Consider the following 19,295-nt stretch of genomic DNA (forward strand, 5'->3'; position numbering starts at 1 on the left):
AAAGGGAGCTACCATAAACCTACATTTAGTTTACTTAGTTCTAAAGATTGGAGGACCTTTTACCCTTACTTTGGTTTGGAACAAAATCAGGGATAGAATATAAGCATGAACCAGGAAAAAGCCCTTCTTCTTGTGTCCTCCCAACAACAACAACGTTTTGTTTCAAAAAAAGTCTCAGAATCTTTCAAAGGTCATAAATTTACTACATGTTTCTGTAGATACTGCAGAGGTATGCCAAAGAGGAAATTATTTTAAAGTTAATTTTCCACCTTCAAAAACGTAGCGAGCATTATTCTAATCCATGGGTGACAGTAAGCAAAGAAAATATTTTTATTGTCTTATAGAATATTTATACCTTTTGCTAATTATTTTTACTGCATACTCCTGGCTAGTTTTCTTGTGTAAGCACTTTCGACAAATGGAAAAACTTCCTTCTCCCAATGGTTTCTCTTTCAGATCCAGTTCATAATGTTGAAAAAATGGAGAGTCCTGTTAGGAAACTGTCTGTATTTAGTTCTGCAGAATACTTTTAGTATACACAGTCAAAGACAAAGAGTAAAGTTTTGTGAGAATTTTTTACAATTTTAAATGTAGATGAAAAGAGCTCTCTTTTTGATAAAATATAAATCTTAATTTCTATTTAATAAAATGCATAAACTTTATTTTAACAATCAAAGAGTAAATCCTACGTTATTAAAAAAAACAGTCTCTAAATAAAGCATCACTATTACAACAACAGCTTAAGGTACAAAAGGTTCAGACAAACAGGATCAAAGAAGCTCGTACATACATTTATTCACAAAACTATGTGTTAGTTTGAAGACACAATAGCATGTGTTCATCATCTAATGTTATTATACTTGGTCTTCTAGAAAACTAGACAATCTCATTTTTCATTCTTTATAATTTCTTTATAATACCACATGCAAATTATATGCTTGGATCATCTGAGGAGCCATTACAGAGAAAAGATGCACGCATAACAACTATTTTGTAATCCATAACACAGCTTGTGATTGCTGCTTTGAAAGTTATATGCTGTTCCAAGTCAACCAAATTAACTTAGTCTTGATATTATTATTACCTTCATCATAGCACTTCTGGCAATAGTTGTAGTTCCGGGTCGCTCATCCCCCACATAAAACTGAACAGGATCTACTGTAGCTGCATTGCGTTTAAACAAAATAGAAGGTGCAACGAAAGAATATCCCTATTAAATTAGAGACATCAGAAAAGGACAGATCTTGAAAGTGTTGCACACAAACTATAATACTGCGTATAAAATATCAGAAGTTTCTACAGAATTTAAAAAATATTAAAATATTCATAACATGATACAGAAACAGTTGATTGGCTATTGATGAGGTGTTGTTACTATGTTCAACATGATCTGATGTCCTTCTGAAAGTAGTTACGTGATTCTCCAAAGTTGTAGGTAAAATAGCAACAATACGAAAGTTCAGGGAAACAGTGCTAAAAATCAGACTGCTTAAATTAGTGCAGTAGTGATAAAGGTTCATAATTCAAACTAGCTGGCTTCCCAGAACACCCATAAAAGTTAAGGTATGAAACAATGAAACAGTTTTTATGTTGTGATATAAGCAACAGGCAGTCTTAAATGGCAAGACAAAATAAGCTTCATGTTATTGATGTGCCCCGTTTAGGCATAACAAGAACAGCTGTGACTTCCATGCAGGATGAGTCAGATATTACTAGGACATACATAAAGGCTTTTCAATAGTCAGTACAAATCACACAACTTCCAAAATACAATCCTGTATTCCTTTACACTAAGCGTTAAGTTGCTCAAAATAGGGAGCAGAGAAAACAGTGAACTGCTCTGCAGTTTTCATCCCAAATTTGAGGCTGCACTTGAGCTGTTTGCCTGTTTGACATTCAGACTCTGTAGTCTAAGTAAAAATCATTCTTTAGTAGCATGGAGGGGATGGCAAAGAAACCTGTGTTATTGATCCGCATGTGGCAGTCTAGTAATTAGAGCGCTCAAAGTAATTGAAAGACCTACTTTCAATTCTGCAGTTAGCTCCCACTAATTTTGCAGTCACTGAACAGACAGACCTGCGAACTGGCATTGGAAATTACACAGATAATTCCCAGTAACTGAGAATGTGGGAAGAGCAAATCCAGCTATAAACTTGGAATTGCTCAAGGCATTATTTTTTTATTTTTATTTTTTTTAAATGAACGCGAGTCCTTAAAATACCTGAAATATTTTTTCTGAAGTCTGAGGGGTTGCTGCAGGAGAATATGTTGGGTCCATTTCTGTAAACTCTTCTGCAAAGTTACTGACATCCAACTCATCTCTAATTACTGGTTTAAATGGAGCTGGCACTTTTTTGGCAGCTAAATCATCCCAATTTATATTCTAAACAAAAAAAAGAAAAGAATAAGCTTGAATGAAATCAAAATTTAACAGAAGACAATATTAAGGAAAGAAATATCCAGAACCATACAGTTTTACTTCTACTTGCTACTTTCCATAAGAAAAAGCATTCAAATTATATTTGGCTAAATTCCTAGGATATACTGTTTATATCACAAGCAAATCTTAGCATAAGATGTCAGAGGCAAAGTTTCAACATTTATCTGTATATTTTGGCAAATCTCTCCTGGCAGAGTTTATTAAGAAAAGGCCTGATCAAATGCATGTTTAAGTCTCATAGAAAGAGTATAAATATATTTAACAGCGGAGATGAGCCAAACAACTAGTGTGACAACTTCTGAATTTCTTCCTCTATTTCACAGGAAACATAACTTATTTTTGTAAGCCATACTCCAAGTATATGGTATCTTGAACTTTTCATTGACAATTCCTATACTTGTTTACAAATCTCAGCTTCCATAACCCTAAGACGAAGGGCTTAGTTGAATAAATGGCTAGAAGTGGGGAGTATGGATACGGTACTTATGAAAAAATGATCCTATTGCTGTAAATCAATGGAACTGAAATGAAACCAAAATCAGGAAGTACTGTATGAAAAAAAAAATGAATTTTAAATGAATTTAAATGAATGCTGAATAAAGGAATTTAATGCTATGCAGATATTTGTCAGATTTTTCATGAAGGGAAGGAAATACAGAAGACATGAGAAGAAATTCAGAAGTTAAAAAGCCAACATGCTCAGACTGAGTGCTACAACTACGTTGAATAGATTTATTTGAAATGTCTGATTTATACTATCAACTTTAAATACTACAAAATTTCTACTAGCTAGAAATATATTTAACTTCATAAGTACCAGAAAAATATGTATTTTTCAAAGAAAACACACAATTTTAGCAGCAATGTATGGAACAGTACAACTCTTGTACACAAGTACATTCCTACATCATTACTTGATATCAAATGTCAATACACTAAAACCTGAACTGAATTAAAATCTACTAAACATGACTGAAGGTTTAATTGGGCAAAGGAGAACACAGAAGAGGAGTTCATCATTAATGGTGAATTCCACCAATATTCAAATTCTCCTGTGGCATTGGTGCAAAGTTGTGTTTTTTTTTTTTTAACAAAACACAAAATGTATAATTTAAGAGCTTTTCATTAAATCTTCTAGTTTGTGTAATGTGGCTTTTGGCTGCTTCAAAGAGCCGTTAGAAACAAACTTGGAAGAAATTAGAAAAGGTTACTGTGCCTTTGCTGTAGTGTTTACAAAAATCATATGTATAAGCACGTAGATATTCTTATTAACTCCAATGCAATTAACACACTTGCAAGCTACTTGTTACCAAAACAATGCAATTTCTTTTGACTTAGATTTCAAAGGCATTAACATAGAGCAATGTGGGGAAAATTCTTTATTTCTTCACCTGGAAAAAGGGATGCTGTTTGATTTCATCAGCATCAGCTGGACCACAACCAAGTCTCTTCTTGGGGTCTTTCATCAAAAGGCGCTGAATTATATCCTTTGACAGTGCACTCATTTCTTGTGGGTAAGGTGGCTCACTTTTTAATATTCTCCTACAAAACAAACAAAATCACATCTGATAATTACTTAATGTGTTAAGTGTTAAATCAATGAGTTACCATACTTATAGTAGTACTATGTACCTAAAGACAGAAGAATGGTAAATCTGAACTTTTTTTGTTGTTGTTTTTTAAGAATACTTGAGGAAATATGGAAACAGGACATCTTTTGGGAGTAAATTAAGCAAAAAATTAGGTCAAATTCACTGACACATGGACAAGCACCAGCAGAAAGTCAGCACAGCTTTTGTAAGGAGTCTGTGGAAGAACTGTCCCTTAGGAGTTCTTATGAGACAAGAAGCAAGTCAGAGTGATTTGACTGATGATTCCAATCACCATTGGGATTTATGAAGGGCTTTTAGTTTAAAAAAAAAAAAGCTCAGATGTTTAAGGAAATTAATTTGCTACATGATAAGGTAACAGTCCTGGCATAGATAACATTCAGTTAAGACAAAACAGAGGGTTAGAGTAAATGGTCAATTCTTACAACAGGTAGAATTATGAGTTGATGTTATTTTAGGGGTGTTGTGCTGGGACCTGTGCTGTTGAACAGGCTCATAGCTAACCGAAGACAAAAGCTGAGCAATGAGTAATTTGTTTTATAAGTTGCTTAAGGGCAAGGACAGGTGATGAAGAGTTGTACAAGCTTCTCATGAAGCGTGGCAATAAAAAGGACAACAAATTTTCAGTTTAAGTAAGAAGCTTAATCCAAGAGAGAAAAAACAATCCTAGCTTCGTACATAATGAGCTTATTGCTACTGCCCAAAATAAATCACATAGCTAACACTGTACCCTAATAAAAACATCAACATCATGCTTAACAAGTCAGAAAACACAAATCCAATGTGAAGAAAACAAAGAGAAAACACACACCACAAGAGGTTTGCTTGCACACTTAACATTGCGTACAGTGCCTGTGCCCTCCTCTCGAAAGGAAGCACTATGATTCAAAAAGTTTCAGAGAAGAATAACATAATTAATCAAAGATACAGAATATGTTTCCAGTGAAGAACAACAACAGAGGCTTTGACTTTTCAACTTCGTGAAAAGATGACTTTAAGTTAACAAGCATAGTGCTCCCCTGAAAATGATGAATGGCAAAAAGAAAGTAGGTAGGGACCTCACTATTTCTTTTAACTTAAGAACTAGAAGTCATCAAATGAAATTAATGGAAGTTCAACATCTTGGAAACCTAAGCAGAATCACACTTCAACAACTAGCTTTCTATGTGAAGTTCCCATGTTTTACAGAAAGAAGGCAAATTCTTCAATTACTCCAAATGTAATATTAAAAGGTAAGGACACTGAAGGAAAATTGAGAACGCAAATAGCATACCCCAAGGATACTTAAAAAGGAACTTAAAAAGTTCTCAAAAGGCAGGCACACACATTGTCTATATGCACGGTCACTGTGGTAACTTCAGGCAGTACAATACATAGAGAACTTAAAATACACAGAGGACTCCAGCAAGCACATACTGAAAGATTTTGAACACAGACTGAGATTGAAACAATGTAAGGTTGTAGCAGCACTAAAAATCTCACATTTTGAACTGATGTCAACTTAAATTGACCGCTGTAGCTTGCTTCTATCTTTAAACAAAAAGAATCTTACACTAAGCCCAGAGAAGAAGGAAAGATTCAACCTCTTCAGAAATCATCCAGTTTTCATTATGAGATGAAAGTTATCTTTCACCTTCCTCTGGGATTAGCCTGAAAGAAGATGCCTGAACCTGATTATGGAAGTCATGATAATAAAAGATTCCAAGCTCAGAACCTAAGGTGTTTTTTTGTTTGTTTATTTTTTTTTTTTATATCTCCACCAGGTAAAAGATATAATCAGGTTATGGAAAACTGATAGGACAAATTTGTTGTCCTTTTCATTGTCATGCTTCATAAGTACCTTGTACAACTCTTCATCATCAACTGAAAGCATAGCTGACCAAAAGAACATTAGGTTCATGCCAGAACTGCTACCACAGCCTATCATCAATGCTGGTATAACTGTATCATACGCATCACCAAGAAGATACATATCCCATCCTCATTCTCAGAGGATAACAGAAAGTAACCCCAAGCTAGAAACTTACTAAAGGGCATGAGGACAAGCTTCCGAAGAAGAGTTTTCATCTTCACTTTTAAAAACAACTCTACCGACTGTCCTGTCCTCTCAGAACTATTAATACCAGATTCTTTTGTACCAACTCATAGATGACAGAACAGAACATCTCTAGTTCTAATAAAAGTTAAGCAAGTCAGAGGCCTTGATATGATAGTTATAACTGTCTTGAAACAGTCTGCTTTATTAAAAGGCTGAACTGATGTGTAGGCAACGTCACTGACGCGATTCACACTAAATTTAGCATTAAATGCTTTCCTTCTCATGGAAGAAATCTAACACATTACTATCTGTTAGAAAAGCATCATTACATTTTCTCCTATCATTTCTTGGACTCAGAGCTCCCTACGAAGTTTAGCAATGCTGTGCATTGCAGGTAAATAGCTATAAGCTCTACCTGCTTATAAACAAGAACAAAATTACAGAAAATACTATGCAAATCAGAAATTCAATTTAGTAACTGCTCTGTCCTTGAAAATATCTAGTATTTACTGGAGTCTTTTACAGGTAGAGAACACAGAACGTCATCCCAGTATACACCTGATTTACCTTTTCCAAACAGTTTCACAACAAACAGGTTCTTTGCAGAACTGTGGACAAAATATACTTATGAGAGATGGACAAATCTCAGCCATCCTCTCTGAAGCATGAACAAATTCACAGATAGAGGCTTTAATACAAGGGAAATTAGGTATGAGCTTACATTGCACTTGCCATGAAAAGTCCACAGTGCTATGATAAAAGAACTGAACACAATCTCTCATCAGAAAAGTAAAAAAAAATAAAACACAGACTATTTCTGACAGAACAACTGAACTGCTCATAACAGATATTTAATAACAGAAGTCAAAGCTCATATTTAAGACCAGATATCTTTTGTGCCACACACAAGAATAAAATTTCAGTATAGAATATTTAAGATTATTTCCCATCTTGGTAAAATAAGAGAAAGATCTGGATTGATTTAGAAGAAGACTTTTTCCCCTAAACCCAGAAAAATCAAAGGCTATAAGGAGAAATAAAAGAAGCAGAGGAAACTGTATTCTCTAAGTCTACTCTTAGGGAATACAATTTCTGCTTAGAAAACTGCCATCAATAAAGAAACTTCTAACAGCTTTTATCTCTGTGTCAGTGCACTTCATCACTATTGGGAACTACAGATATTTGATGAGATTATCTGCAGTTCAGTTTTTCATAATTTTAGAGAGGAAATGAAACTAGAAAGATCAAATGATATCCACGGAGAGATGTTGTGTAGTATAAACAAATGTGTAGTATATACATCAACCAGAAAAAAACGCATATGAACATTAATATGTGGGCAGAAGAAGGCAGTTAACTTTCCACAACTAATGTTTGGTCAGAGATCAGTTTATTAGCTATGGATCCAGCAGCCTTGCAACTTTGACTTTAATCATAAACTATCAGAAAAATAAGATACTCAAGAACTCATAAGGACCTACCAAGACAGTTGGTACCAAGAACCCTGTAGAACAAGTACTAAGAAGTTTTCTTGTTTTGTGGACAAACTATATCTATAAATTTCTAGTCAAGGCTTTCTTTAAAAAAGAATTTAAGAAATACAAACTTCTTCAGAGTCTCACTTAGACATAGCCGAAGTGAGAAATCAACAAAACTCCTAAATTCAAATAAGCCAGAGTTAATTTGAGTTTAATTCCATAATGATTGAGAGTGAAGCCTGGAAATTTGTTTTGTTAATGGATTCTTCTTTCCCACCAAGAACAACTTCTGGAGGTAGTTCTATGAGTTTTCTATTCTGATAGACACTCCGAAAACAAAATGCATATCTCAACATTCCAATAAATTTTCTGAGCTTATAACAGAAGTTAATAAATCATCTGCATGACTGATGTAACTTCTCTTACCAATTACAACTTCAGACTTTCTCAGCAGAGTCACAATCACAGCAGTCATATTCAAATAAGAGCAAGACCTCTGTTAGTCAGGACTTCCAAATTGACCTTAACGGCAGTTATTAATTTGTGCAATTTTAGCCCTCACCTCCTTCTGCTCCTAAGCTAATCGTAGGAAATGAAGAAGAAAACTCAGTAAGGTATCTGGGGCTACCTTATCTATTTGTCTTTTTTAAATACTTCAGTATTGAAACCAAACCTTAAAGAGTACAGATTACCAAACATAAGGAAGCTGACAGTCAGGAAAACTTGACACACAAAATATAATAATGCTATAGGTTATTTCATTTCCATGTGTCATTCTCATTTCTTCTCAGAAATCTAAGTATGGCTAGAAAGGGTCACATTCTTTATTTCGTGATCTACACTAGCAAAATAAATACTACCCATGAGAAAAAGGTGAGAGTAGGGCTCATACTGATAATTTAAAGTTATAAATGCGATGGAGGAGTCTAGCAAGACATGATAAAAATCTCCCTAGCTAAATATTTTTCATTATGTATCAAAATGTTGAATGTGATAATTCTATTCACATATAATGTTTCATTTTATTTCCCTTTTAACTGTAAATATGCAACAGGGCCAGACAGCCATAAAACTGTGGGTTGCACTGTAGCTTAAACAAAGCTTTCATAAAAGTCAATTTTAGTTTTTTAACCTCACCAGACCACTGAACTAATCGATCTGCTTTCAGATGCCTTTCTGTTAAACAGAACCAGAATGCATGAATTATTAACCTGGTAACTCTTTATTCCTAAATTTTAGATTAAAATTCTCACTAAATATGTATTACAGCACAAGCATCACTTTGTGAGGAAACATGCAGAACTTGCTGTTTTGAATCTTACCTAGAAATCTCAGCTTGAGAATTCTTCTCTCCATCAACCGTAAACGGTGATGCTCCAGTTAGCAATTCATACATAAGAACACCAACACTCCACCAATCGACAGCCTATAGAACAACAAGAACTAAGTTAAGATGCAGCAAAGTAAAATCATTAAGAAAAGGAAGAACAAAGCAAAGTAGCCAATAAGCAAAGCAGCTAGCAAAAAGAACAGCCCACCTATCTCTCCAAAGACAAACCTGGGCACAATAAGGCTTAAACGAAAGCAGTAATGACTGGATGTGTTTTCTATGCTAACATAACTTGAAGCTGAGGAGAGAGTTTCACATTCAACTAATTTCTCAAGTTAAGTCCTTCCATTAGCTAATAACGATTCATTCTGTTTTTCACCAGAATTAGTTTTTACAATTGTGAAATAAAAGAAGTGAAAGTAACAGAGGAACCAAAGGCTTACTAAGAATTAGTGGAACCTGAGCTTTTAGGAACTTTTGAAAAGCACTCTTTTCAAAGAGCAACAGGTCTCAGTTAACAGTTAATCAGGACACCTGAAAATGCTATAGAATTTTACCTTACTTTTCCACAGTAAGGCGATCTCTTGGCTTCAAATGTAATCACATTATCGGTATCTTTGACACCACTGAGCTTCTCGTTTTTTTTTAAAGCAGCTGTATGTTAAAAAATGCTTTTGGATCCGGATAATGACATTCATAGCTATACTGTATCTGATTTTGTCTCTTCCAATATTTGGAGCAGCCTACATTGTTTCAAGGATAGTTAACTCAAGGTAGAAAGCAGAGGCTTTCTAAAAGGAAAGAATTTTTTCCAGGTAAAATGCTCAAATTACCTCTGCACTCTCATATCCACCGCTGCTTCTGAAACTTTTAAAAGATATTTTAAAAGTAATTTTTGTTTCCATAAACTTTTTTTCCCTCTTTTGTAAGAAAAGGAAGATCTGCAGAATCCAATCAAACTTAAAAATACCAGAGCAAGTTTTTAGTACAAACAAGATAGCTATCTAGAAGAGATAACAAGCAAAATCACTGGTTTATCAAAAGCAGAGCATACCAATGCAATCTCATTTTCTCTTTGTAAACTGGGTTTTAATTAAGCAGTCAATACAAAATAATGTTCTAACACTGTGCCACATAAAACTACCAAGGATGAACTAAGAATTTATGATGTAAACAATTACCAGCACATACAGAACTGAAAAAAATCACCCTTATTTAACAGCTGGCAATAATTTGCCAAACTGCTGAGCTATTTCCTATAGCATATTATAAGCTCTGCTCTATATCTCATGAAAGTAGCATCAAGTAGAACTAATCAAAGATAACAGAATATAGATGGCTTTTAAAATCAGCAACAGAACTGAATTTGTAAGCACTTGAGGAAAAAAAAAAAATCACAACCCAAAAGTGACTAATGCACTGCAGAGACTCTGAAATAGGCATGATCAAAGTAAGGGGAAATACAGAGTACAGGAAATAGACCTTAGAGTCATAAATCTGAAAAATTTTATTTTCAATAATGATCAAGCAAGCAGTACTGCAGAAAAAGATGCAGAGGCTACAGTGGGACAAAAGTAGGTGTGAGACAGAGACTAAATGAAAAGACAAGTCATTTTTTATTTCATGTTTAATAAAAGAATCAGGGAGGCAATCAATCTGCTATACTTCAAACTACCAACACTTTGCTGAAGTACTGCGCTCACTGTAATGCAAATTTAGATAAAGATGCAGAATGAACAGAGAGAGAAGAAAGTACCTTCTAAGGCAAAGTCAAACTGAGTCCCAGTAATTTAAGAAAAGGAAATAGAGGGTGATGTAAAATTTTCCAGAGCTTAAAAAGTCTACTATAAGAATTGTGATTAACTATATTCAAGAACGCCCAAGAGAAAAACAAATCAATTCCATCCACAACAAAACATCAAATATTAGATATTCTCAAAAAATTTCAGTGCACCAACTAATCAGAATAATTTATCTAGAAATACTGTAGAAATTCTGTCTATGAAGTAGGGCTGGTGGAGGCCTTCTTGTTTCAGATATCATCTGTGAATAATGGTCATCTTAAGCTTTGCCATTAATTACTGCCACTGTAATTCATATTACAACTTGTGCCTCAAGTTAAACTGCATTTTTTTGGATAATCTGAAATCACTTCCTGATCACATGTTAATAACTCCCTTGAGACGTCTAGAAAGATAACAGACTTACCTGATGTACAATTTAAAAAATGTATCGAATTAGTCACAAAGCAGTTATTTTTTCCACTTTAAACTAAACAGTTTAAGTAAAAGGAAGTATGAGTTAATTTTTTTTTGTCCCATTGTATGTTTAGAATGAGATATGAATAGAAGAAAGAGCCTTCATAGCTTTAGAAATACACCTTTTACTTAGATTAAAAACTAACTTTAGAATAAAAATAAATTATAACGATGTTTTTAAATAAAGGCAATAAATAATTAATCTTAGGACAACCTGAAATAATGCATGCTTTTAAGTAAGGCACCACCTTATTCTATATCAAAAATAACCTCAAAATGAACAACAGCCCAAATAATTAACTTTTTTGTGGTAATAAACTTAGATAGAACATACCTTATCATGTCCTGTATCTCCTCCTCTTACAATATCTGGAGCCATGTATTCTATTGTTCCACAGAAAGAATATGCTCTCTCATTCTATTAAAAATAAAAAGAAAGTAAAATTTGTATCAAATAATTATATTGTACAAGTAATATGGGACAAATATGGCTAATCTTCCAAGATGTTGGCAGCACTTCTTCTCCACATAGCTCAGAACTGCTAGCTCAACAATATGTAGAGCTATATCACACAACACTACAGAATATTTAGTCTTCTATAAAAAAAAAAAGTTGTAAGTTTGTGTGGTAGTCTAACATAAGCACACAAAGAAGCAAGATGTCAATATCTTAAAAATATTCCTCTTAGTCTAAATGGTCCCTCCATTTGAAAGCTACACAACATAGACATTTATTCTGAAGGCTGCAACATCAATACTCTAACAACAAACAAAACCTTTAGGTAAAGAAGAGCAATTCACTGTAAGCTGCACAATGTGACTAGATTATATAAAAGATCCTTCGTGTTTCTCATATTTAGGAATTTATTATGACCTCTAGAAAAATAATTCCCTTTCGCAACACACACAAAAACCCACAACATTCTCTCAAGAAGAGACTTGGAGAGAGACAAGAGAGAAGAAGTGAAAGACAGAAAGAGCTGCGAATTTAATTTTATTCTATACACTGAAATTATTGTTCTGATTATGTTCAAAACTAAGGTGCTTGCACAGGCATGTATAATTGTTCCCTGTTAGTGATTTACCTTTGAGGTCAACATGAGGTCATGCTGTACCTTGCTAATGACGAAAGCACATGTGTTTGGGCCATGCAACTTTGTTCCTCCCTTATCCTTCATGCTTCTAGCATTTTGGGGAGAGATCCTGACAGGTCCTTTAAAGAAGAGTGTTCAAAAAAGCAAATATTTCAAAAGTCAGGTTTTACATTCGTAGACTCAGATTTGGAGTTTAAAACAGGTGCTATCAATGTACTGCACTAATGAGAACAAGCTTCTAAAATTAGAAATAGTGCTCAGTGCTATTGTGAGGCATTTAAAAAAAAAATCAAACAGTCAAACAGCATATTTTTAAACTGTGTTATTAAAATACATATACTGTGACTGATAGGGGGGGCATTTTGGTAAAATTCTGATCTGAAAGTAGTTCTGGGCCTCATTTGGTTCAACTGTTAACTTGATATACTGAGACAAAGTCATAAAAATAATAAACTTTTCACGATACTACTTTCTTTTGACACAAACATTATTTCCTCTTCTAATATCTTTCTCAGTACCTGTAGAAGAAACATCCAGAAGCGAAAACAAACCAAAAAGTTAGGAATTCCAAGCCCCTCATCCCAGCAGCAGCCAACATGAAGCTATTAATGTATAGCTCTGTTCGCTCTTCTTTAAACTGTGGGAGGAGGGAAGGAGGGAGGAAGGGAAGGAAGAAAAAGGAAGGAGACTAAAAAAGACAAAACGAGACGTTTCTCCACATGCTACTTGTCCAAAGAGTAACAACAATACAGCCAAGCTGAGCTTAGTGAAAACAATTTGTAATGTTTATATTTCAAATAAATTGATGATTGCTATATCATTTAGTTAGCTTCAAAATCAGTAGTTTGTTCTTCAAAATTATGGTTTTGTCTCCATCATGCAAAGTAAAGCTAGGCTTTGAACCCCTACAATGACAAGACTGGGGATGTAGATGCATATATGAATGCATACAGTGGTACAGCAGAATACTTATGATCTCCAGTATCTAGCACTGGAATATACCTTGTGATGGTAAGAAGGCTCACTGAAAACATTTCAAAACATACAAAATTATTATCAGTACTTTTTGAAGAACAATTACAACCCATCAAATAAAAAAATATAAGCAGGATTTTCAATTATATTTACTTCGTAGCTTTTTGTCTAGAAGATCAAAAATGATAAAAGATGCATTGTTAAATAGTTATTATTTAATGAAGTTTATATTTAAATATGAAATACTGAATTTCTAGAACAATATTTGAAAATTATTTATTTCTTTCTTAAATTCTTGTCTCAAGCAGTTTTTGCTGTCCTTTGCAAAATTCAATCTCCTGAAATAATTTTGAACGCTTAAATATCTGTATCCTTTTAAGTCTTTTCTTATAGTTAAATTCCAATATAAAGAAAAATCATAATGTAAGCGACAAAGAGTTCTTTATGAATCAAAAACACTCTGGAATAAATCTGTAATGAGGTTCATAAAAATTCCAACTTCTTATTCCATGTAGGTAAGTACTGTTATCCTTTAATCTTGCTTTCTTTCCAAGCAACAGCAGTCTACTGCTAAAGTTCCAAGGCTGAACAGAGCCAAGAAAAGGAAAGCAAATGTTTATTACAAGCAGAGTTCTAAGCAAGAAACTAGATAGAAAACTGCCAAAGTTAGACAAGGAAAAAATAAAAAAAGAGACCCACCAAGTGTTTTCTTCATACTGAATACTGATTTGTCATTAAATGCACTAACTTTCATATGTCAGAACCCTTGTTGGTAACACTTGTTGATTGTTAAAAGGAGACAATGAAGAAAAAGAAATTTATATCAACTATTCATCATTTCTCAATTAACCACACACACACACACACACACACACACACACAATGAAACCAAACCAAAACAAGGTGAGGATGGTGAGACACTGGAAATGGTTGCCCAGAGGGTCTCACTGGAAGCACCCCTCACTGGAAGCAATCAAGGCCAAGCTGGACAGGGTTTTGAGCAATCTGACTTAGTGGGAGCCATTTCTGCCCATAGCAAGGGGGCTGGAACTACATGATCTCAAAGGCCCCTTCAAATCCAAACCATTATATAATTTGTTTGTTTGTTTGTTTATTAAGTTCAGCAGCATAGAGCACGGTCCCCTAATTTCCTTGCAATCGTTCTGCCTAATCTGAGTGTCCTAGAGAAGCAATAAAATAAATACTTTTAGCACCATATCTGCTTGACTTTTGCAACGCTTGCACTGCACTTTCTACCAGAATATGCATTTCTGCATCCTGTTACCGTTTTCCTTGATCAAAAGAACAAATAGCAAATTTGTCTTCCAACTAGGAAACATTGATATTACCTTGCCACAGAGTAGCTAAAGCTGCTATGAAAAAGGATAGAGAATTAGAAGCTGGTGATTGGTCAAGATGGAGGTGGAATATGGGTTATCATTTGACCTGGAAAAGTCACTATGACAAAGCAAAAAACCTCGAGTGTCACCAGAAGAACAGAGATCTTGCAACATCATGGTCTTGCTGACCTTATGGTACCATCATTCGGCCCTGCTTTAAAATGAAGGAATGCTAGGCAGGTATTAAAACTACATAATGATCCAGAAGAGACAAGCACAATCCTTCCTCATTACAAAAGGAGGAGGGCCTGCGGCCTTCAGAGATCTGCGGTAAGCTCTCCAATCAAGAGAAATGGCACATATTAAATCTGGCAAAAGAGCAGGAGGAAGAAACTCCATTTCCCTGCAGAGAATAAGCAAACTCACCACTTCCGACAAAACATACTCCAGAGCTTGAGTGCTTCTGAAGGGTGGATGAGGGCATAGAAACAACTCAGGTGTCTTAAAATAGTCATTCTCGGTTGCAGATATGCTTTACAACACGCACCACTGCTCCAGCAGACACTTGGCTCCTACAGCCCTGTAGCTTACTTTATTCACAAGAGCCTTTGTGCAAACATATTTTAGCCAGTGGATTGGCCAAGTATTCAGTAAAGCCATTCTTTTCAGCAATAAAGACCCACTTCTCCAGCTGCATGAAAGGTCACCTTTGAGAGAAAAACACAACAACAAAAAAAGCCAGAAAAACAGATTCTTTCTGTTCTCCAGCTATTTCATGTGCTTTGCTTACAACCAAGATGGACTTCTACCCCAACCATCAGCCGTGACACATTCTGAAGACACATCACATTCCTATGAGATATGACAATTGAGACCTTAAATGAATTTTCCAAGTGTTTGTTGTTTTTTTTTAAAAAAAAAAGGAAGGAGTCTTCTCCAAATATTCTTTAATACTGTATACTTTAAAAAAAAAATCAGGAATGCCTTGCTAATAAAAAAATAAGCAAGGATAGAGATGAAAGAGTTCTGTGCACTTGGCCCTCACTAGTAGATCTGTATCTAAAGTACAGAACATAGGTTATAGCTTGATTGTGAAAGTGATGCCAGTAGCCTCAAGATTAGGCAAAACAGCTTAGCTACTACAGGATAACAACTTAAAGCCAAGTCTCTGATAAATTTCATGTGACTGTCCATGATATAAACAGAATACGGAATTTGGAGAAAAAAATCCAACTCTATTAAAAATACTTGAAAGGAAGGGACATGCTAATTTTTACAGCTGATAAAAAGAATACATTTATGAAAAAGCATAGAGACTAAATGAAATTTCACAAAATGAGCTGTTTGTAGAGAAAGAAAAGAAGTGCTGTGCAATGTAGTGTTTTATGTACCAGTTCTGAGAGTAAAATCTGTATCTGAATAACACTGAGTTGCCCAGGGCAGGAAGGTAGAACAGAAGGGAACCAGGTAATCTAGAAAGAAGCTAACTGAAGGTATTGCAGGCTGCTCTCAAGATTGACTCTTTACAAGTTTGTTTGTTTTTAATTCTCCAATCCAGACAAAAAGTACTTGTTGAGTTGCCACATTTGTTTACTGGAAAAATAATAGAATTATTGTGTATGTTTTGGATGTGTTCTTCCACAGATTTCAGTAACATTCCAATAGAATTCCTTGTCTTGTCCAAACTCGTTAGCTGGCAAACTAAAACACTTTGTTCATTTAGTCTGACTTCACCATTATAAAGATTTCAAAATGCTACGACCCAGCAAGACAAGATGTATTGTTACTGCTGTTTGAAGTGCTCTGAAATTGCATAGCAAGTTTAAACAAAGTTTAAGTCTAAAATAGTCTTCCTACTAAAAGTGAAAATCAATCTCTATCACGGGAGCAACAAGATTTCTCATACCAAGCAGGTATATAGATGAAAAACCAAGGAGATGAAAACCACAGTTTAGCTAAAGGTCTTCATGTCTTCAATATTCTCTTTAAGCAGTCACCTAGCAGACTGCACCTCAACTGAATGCATGCACACAAATGTAAGTTGTATGAGTAACTACTCATGCAAGCTTCAAATTTTGTAAAATACTCAGAGGTAGATAAGTAAAATCCAACACTCTTCCATGAATGTCTCTCACCTACAGGAAAGTGGTAGCAGTCTGCACGTAATACACACAATGACACAATTTAAAGTTTCAGACCAATCTTTTGGAATTGCTTAATTTATAATCAAAACAAAGACCTTGTTTTATTTAGTGAAAAAGTATTCTAGGAAATGCAAACTTGTAATCTTGATAGTTACAAATTGTATTATTTCCAAGTCAAGGGTTCTAGTCCTGGTGACTAATTTCTATGGATAGGATAAAGGTTTTTCATTTTTGCAGTCTTTTAAGTTTCCTAGGAAAATTCACCAGTCTCTAGTGAAGAAATTGAGAGGCCATTTTTCCCTCCTGCAGTGAGACTGGAGCTTAGCATATTACATTTTCTATGCAAGGAAATGTTTCCTTGATGCACAAAAAGGTACAAAATTCAAGGTACACGGAAGGTTTCATCTGTTTTTTATAATACAATAGAAGGCAACGCAGCAAATTCTTCACAAAAGAACAAGCTTTTCTTGGTATTTTTGATGTCAGCAGAAAGGCTGCTGTGAATCACACTGAATACTGTCAGAGCACAAGTTTATATTGGACAAATCCAGAATTGCTTCTCATAGCTCCTGAAAGAACTACTACCTTTTGTGGTAGGATTATCGCTATGCTACCTGCCCCTACTTACTAAGAAGTGCCTCATACAAATTCTGAACAGGACACCCATGGAGTAGTTTTTTTTTTTTTTTACTCAATGATCACTAGGTGCCAATTTCATGTTTTGAAGTTTGCTCTTTCTTTTGCATAATCTACTACAAGACAAGCTAGTTAAAGTAAGTACAGTTAGCTAAACCAAGATTTATACACTAGATTGTATCGTTCTGTTTTGAAGGTGGAATGGTGGCAACACATCTTTCAGATGTTTTCATGAAAGCTTTAGTGAAAAAAAAATTTACTTCAAAGAGGAACTCTGTCCCAAAAAATACTAAGTACTCTATTTTAGAGCCTTTAACAGCACTAATTAAAACTGAACCAACAACAGTTCCAGGAGTCTTTGGGCAAATACCTGTAACTGATACATGGCTAGGACTGGGTTCAGCATCTGCACCTCACCTAGTGGTGGACAATTAAACCCATATTAAGCTTGCATCTTACATTTCCAATGAAACATCACACTGAAGAGGATAAGACAGTGAGACACCAATTCCAAACCAGAAATGGCAAGAAGAGGTAGTTGTACTGGAAACATGTTAAGCAGGCAGTGAACCCTCTTGAAGAACAATGGTAATGGATTTCTGTGATGTTTCTACAATCTTTGTGTGTATTTGTCAGTATCATTTTTAAAATAGTACAAACTACAGCAGTACAGCCAATGACTCTTTCTTGCATTTTAAGGTTTCACCAGTTTCTCAGTTAACCAGAAAAAAAACATTTTAAAATGAGCTAAACTAACTAAAAAGTTCTGCTTTCAAAAGAGACATGGAGCTAGGCTAATGAATGTTTCAAGCAAGAATGAGATTTGTTTGCCAGCAGCTGCCATCAGAACAGGCACTTATAAGAAGCAGAGCAAGAACAGCTAAACCTACCAGGGTCCATAGGCCAAGTAAGAAATGTGTCTCATGTAAAGCTGTGGTCCCACCACATTTCCTAGTGCACAACTAAGCTCTCACCTAATATGGAATGAAGATTTGAGGAAGTGTTTTCAGAGGTTTAGACCACAGCTTTATCTGCTTCTAAATTGCAATGCAATTGCAGTTCTGCAAAGAAATCTTTAAGCCAGTTACTAATGACTGATTTGTAAAGCAAATAACCAAGAGAAAAGAAAGCAAGAATCCCATTCCAGCAGGCAAGAAGATATTCAGAAACAGCACCTTACTGAATGGGAGGAATGCAAGTATGCACCACTTTCAGTCCTGATGAACATTTTGTACTGGGTTTTGCTCAAAATTCCTGGTTTTGGATAACTTGTTTTCTAAAACATCATATTTTAATAAGAGAGTAAGAGTACCACAAGAGGGAATAAGAGAATTGAAAACAAAATCTGAAAAGAAATCCCTCTTGCTTCAAACACAGGTACAATTATAAGATATAAAAGAGAATTCATTCTGCAAAGAGCTCTACTAGCTCTCTGTAAAGCCTTTGAAAATTTTTTAAAAAGAGAATGTAAATAAAAAAGCACAGAAAATGTCCAATGCACACACCTTTATTCCCCCTGCAAAGCATAAACAGAATATTTTCCAAAGTTGACTACCAACATGTTATTCTAATATGTGATAGATGACAGCAGACAGTTCTACACAGGGTCCTCCCTCCCCCCAACACCATTTTTAAGTGACATATTACAATAATAAAACAGTATATTATAAATTATGACTGCAAAAAACTGTTAATGGCACTTTGAGATTTTGGCATAAAAACTTAGACAATATATTTTGCACTCCAGTGTTCTGCTTTACTGTTTCACGCTAGAAAAGCATTTATATCTATGTGATAAGGGACCAAAAGTCATCCAATCACTGATGACTGGTTCTGAAGTGAGTCTTACCCTGCAGTTCATAATTTTAGAATGTTTGATATATTATTCTACAATTCTACAGTTCTCAATAAACAATTTCATGATACCTGGGAAAAAAAAAAAAAAAGAAAAA

The 19,295-nt window shown here is 34.7% G+C and overlaps 1 protein-coding gene across 2 annotated transcripts in view; it reads right to left on the reverse strand.

The window, feature by feature from the left end:
- Positions 1-19,295, reverse strand: part of RPS6KA5 (ribosomal protein S6 kinase A5) — a 63,032-nt gene that overhangs the window by 14,629 nt on the left and 29,108 nt on the right. Inside the window, exons 2-8 of one of the 2 annotated variants that reach the window (XM_019615836.2) lie at positions 12,240-12,367; positions 11,489-11,572; positions 8,889-8,992; positions 3,832-3,982; positions 2,222-2,383; positions 1,085-1,210; positions 356-489 (exon numbers count right to left, since the gene is read on the reverse strand). In XM_019615836.2, coding sequence (XP_019471381.1) covers positions 356-489; positions 1,085-1,210; positions 2,222-2,383; positions 3,832-3,982; positions 8,889-8,992; positions 11,489-11,572; positions 12,240-12,332 — 854 coding nt within the window. In that variant the 5' untranslated portion in view covers positions 12,333-12,367. The remainder of the gene's footprint in view (positions 1-355; positions 490-1,084; positions 1,211-2,221; positions 2,384-3,831; positions 3,983-8,888; positions 8,993-11,488; positions 11,573-12,239; positions 12,368-19,295) is intronic. The other variant, XM_019615835.2, reaches the window with a different exon arrangement.

Source organism: Meleagris gallopavo, chromosome 5, assembly GCF_000146605.3.
Source record: "Meleagris gallopavo isolate NT-WF06-2002-E0010 breed Aviagen turkey brand Nicholas breeding stock chromosome 5, Turkey_5.1, whole genome shotgun sequence".
In the NCBI taxonomy this organism is placed as follows: Eukaryota; Metazoa; Chordata; class Aves; order Galliformes; family Phasianidae; genus Meleagris; species Meleagris gallopavo.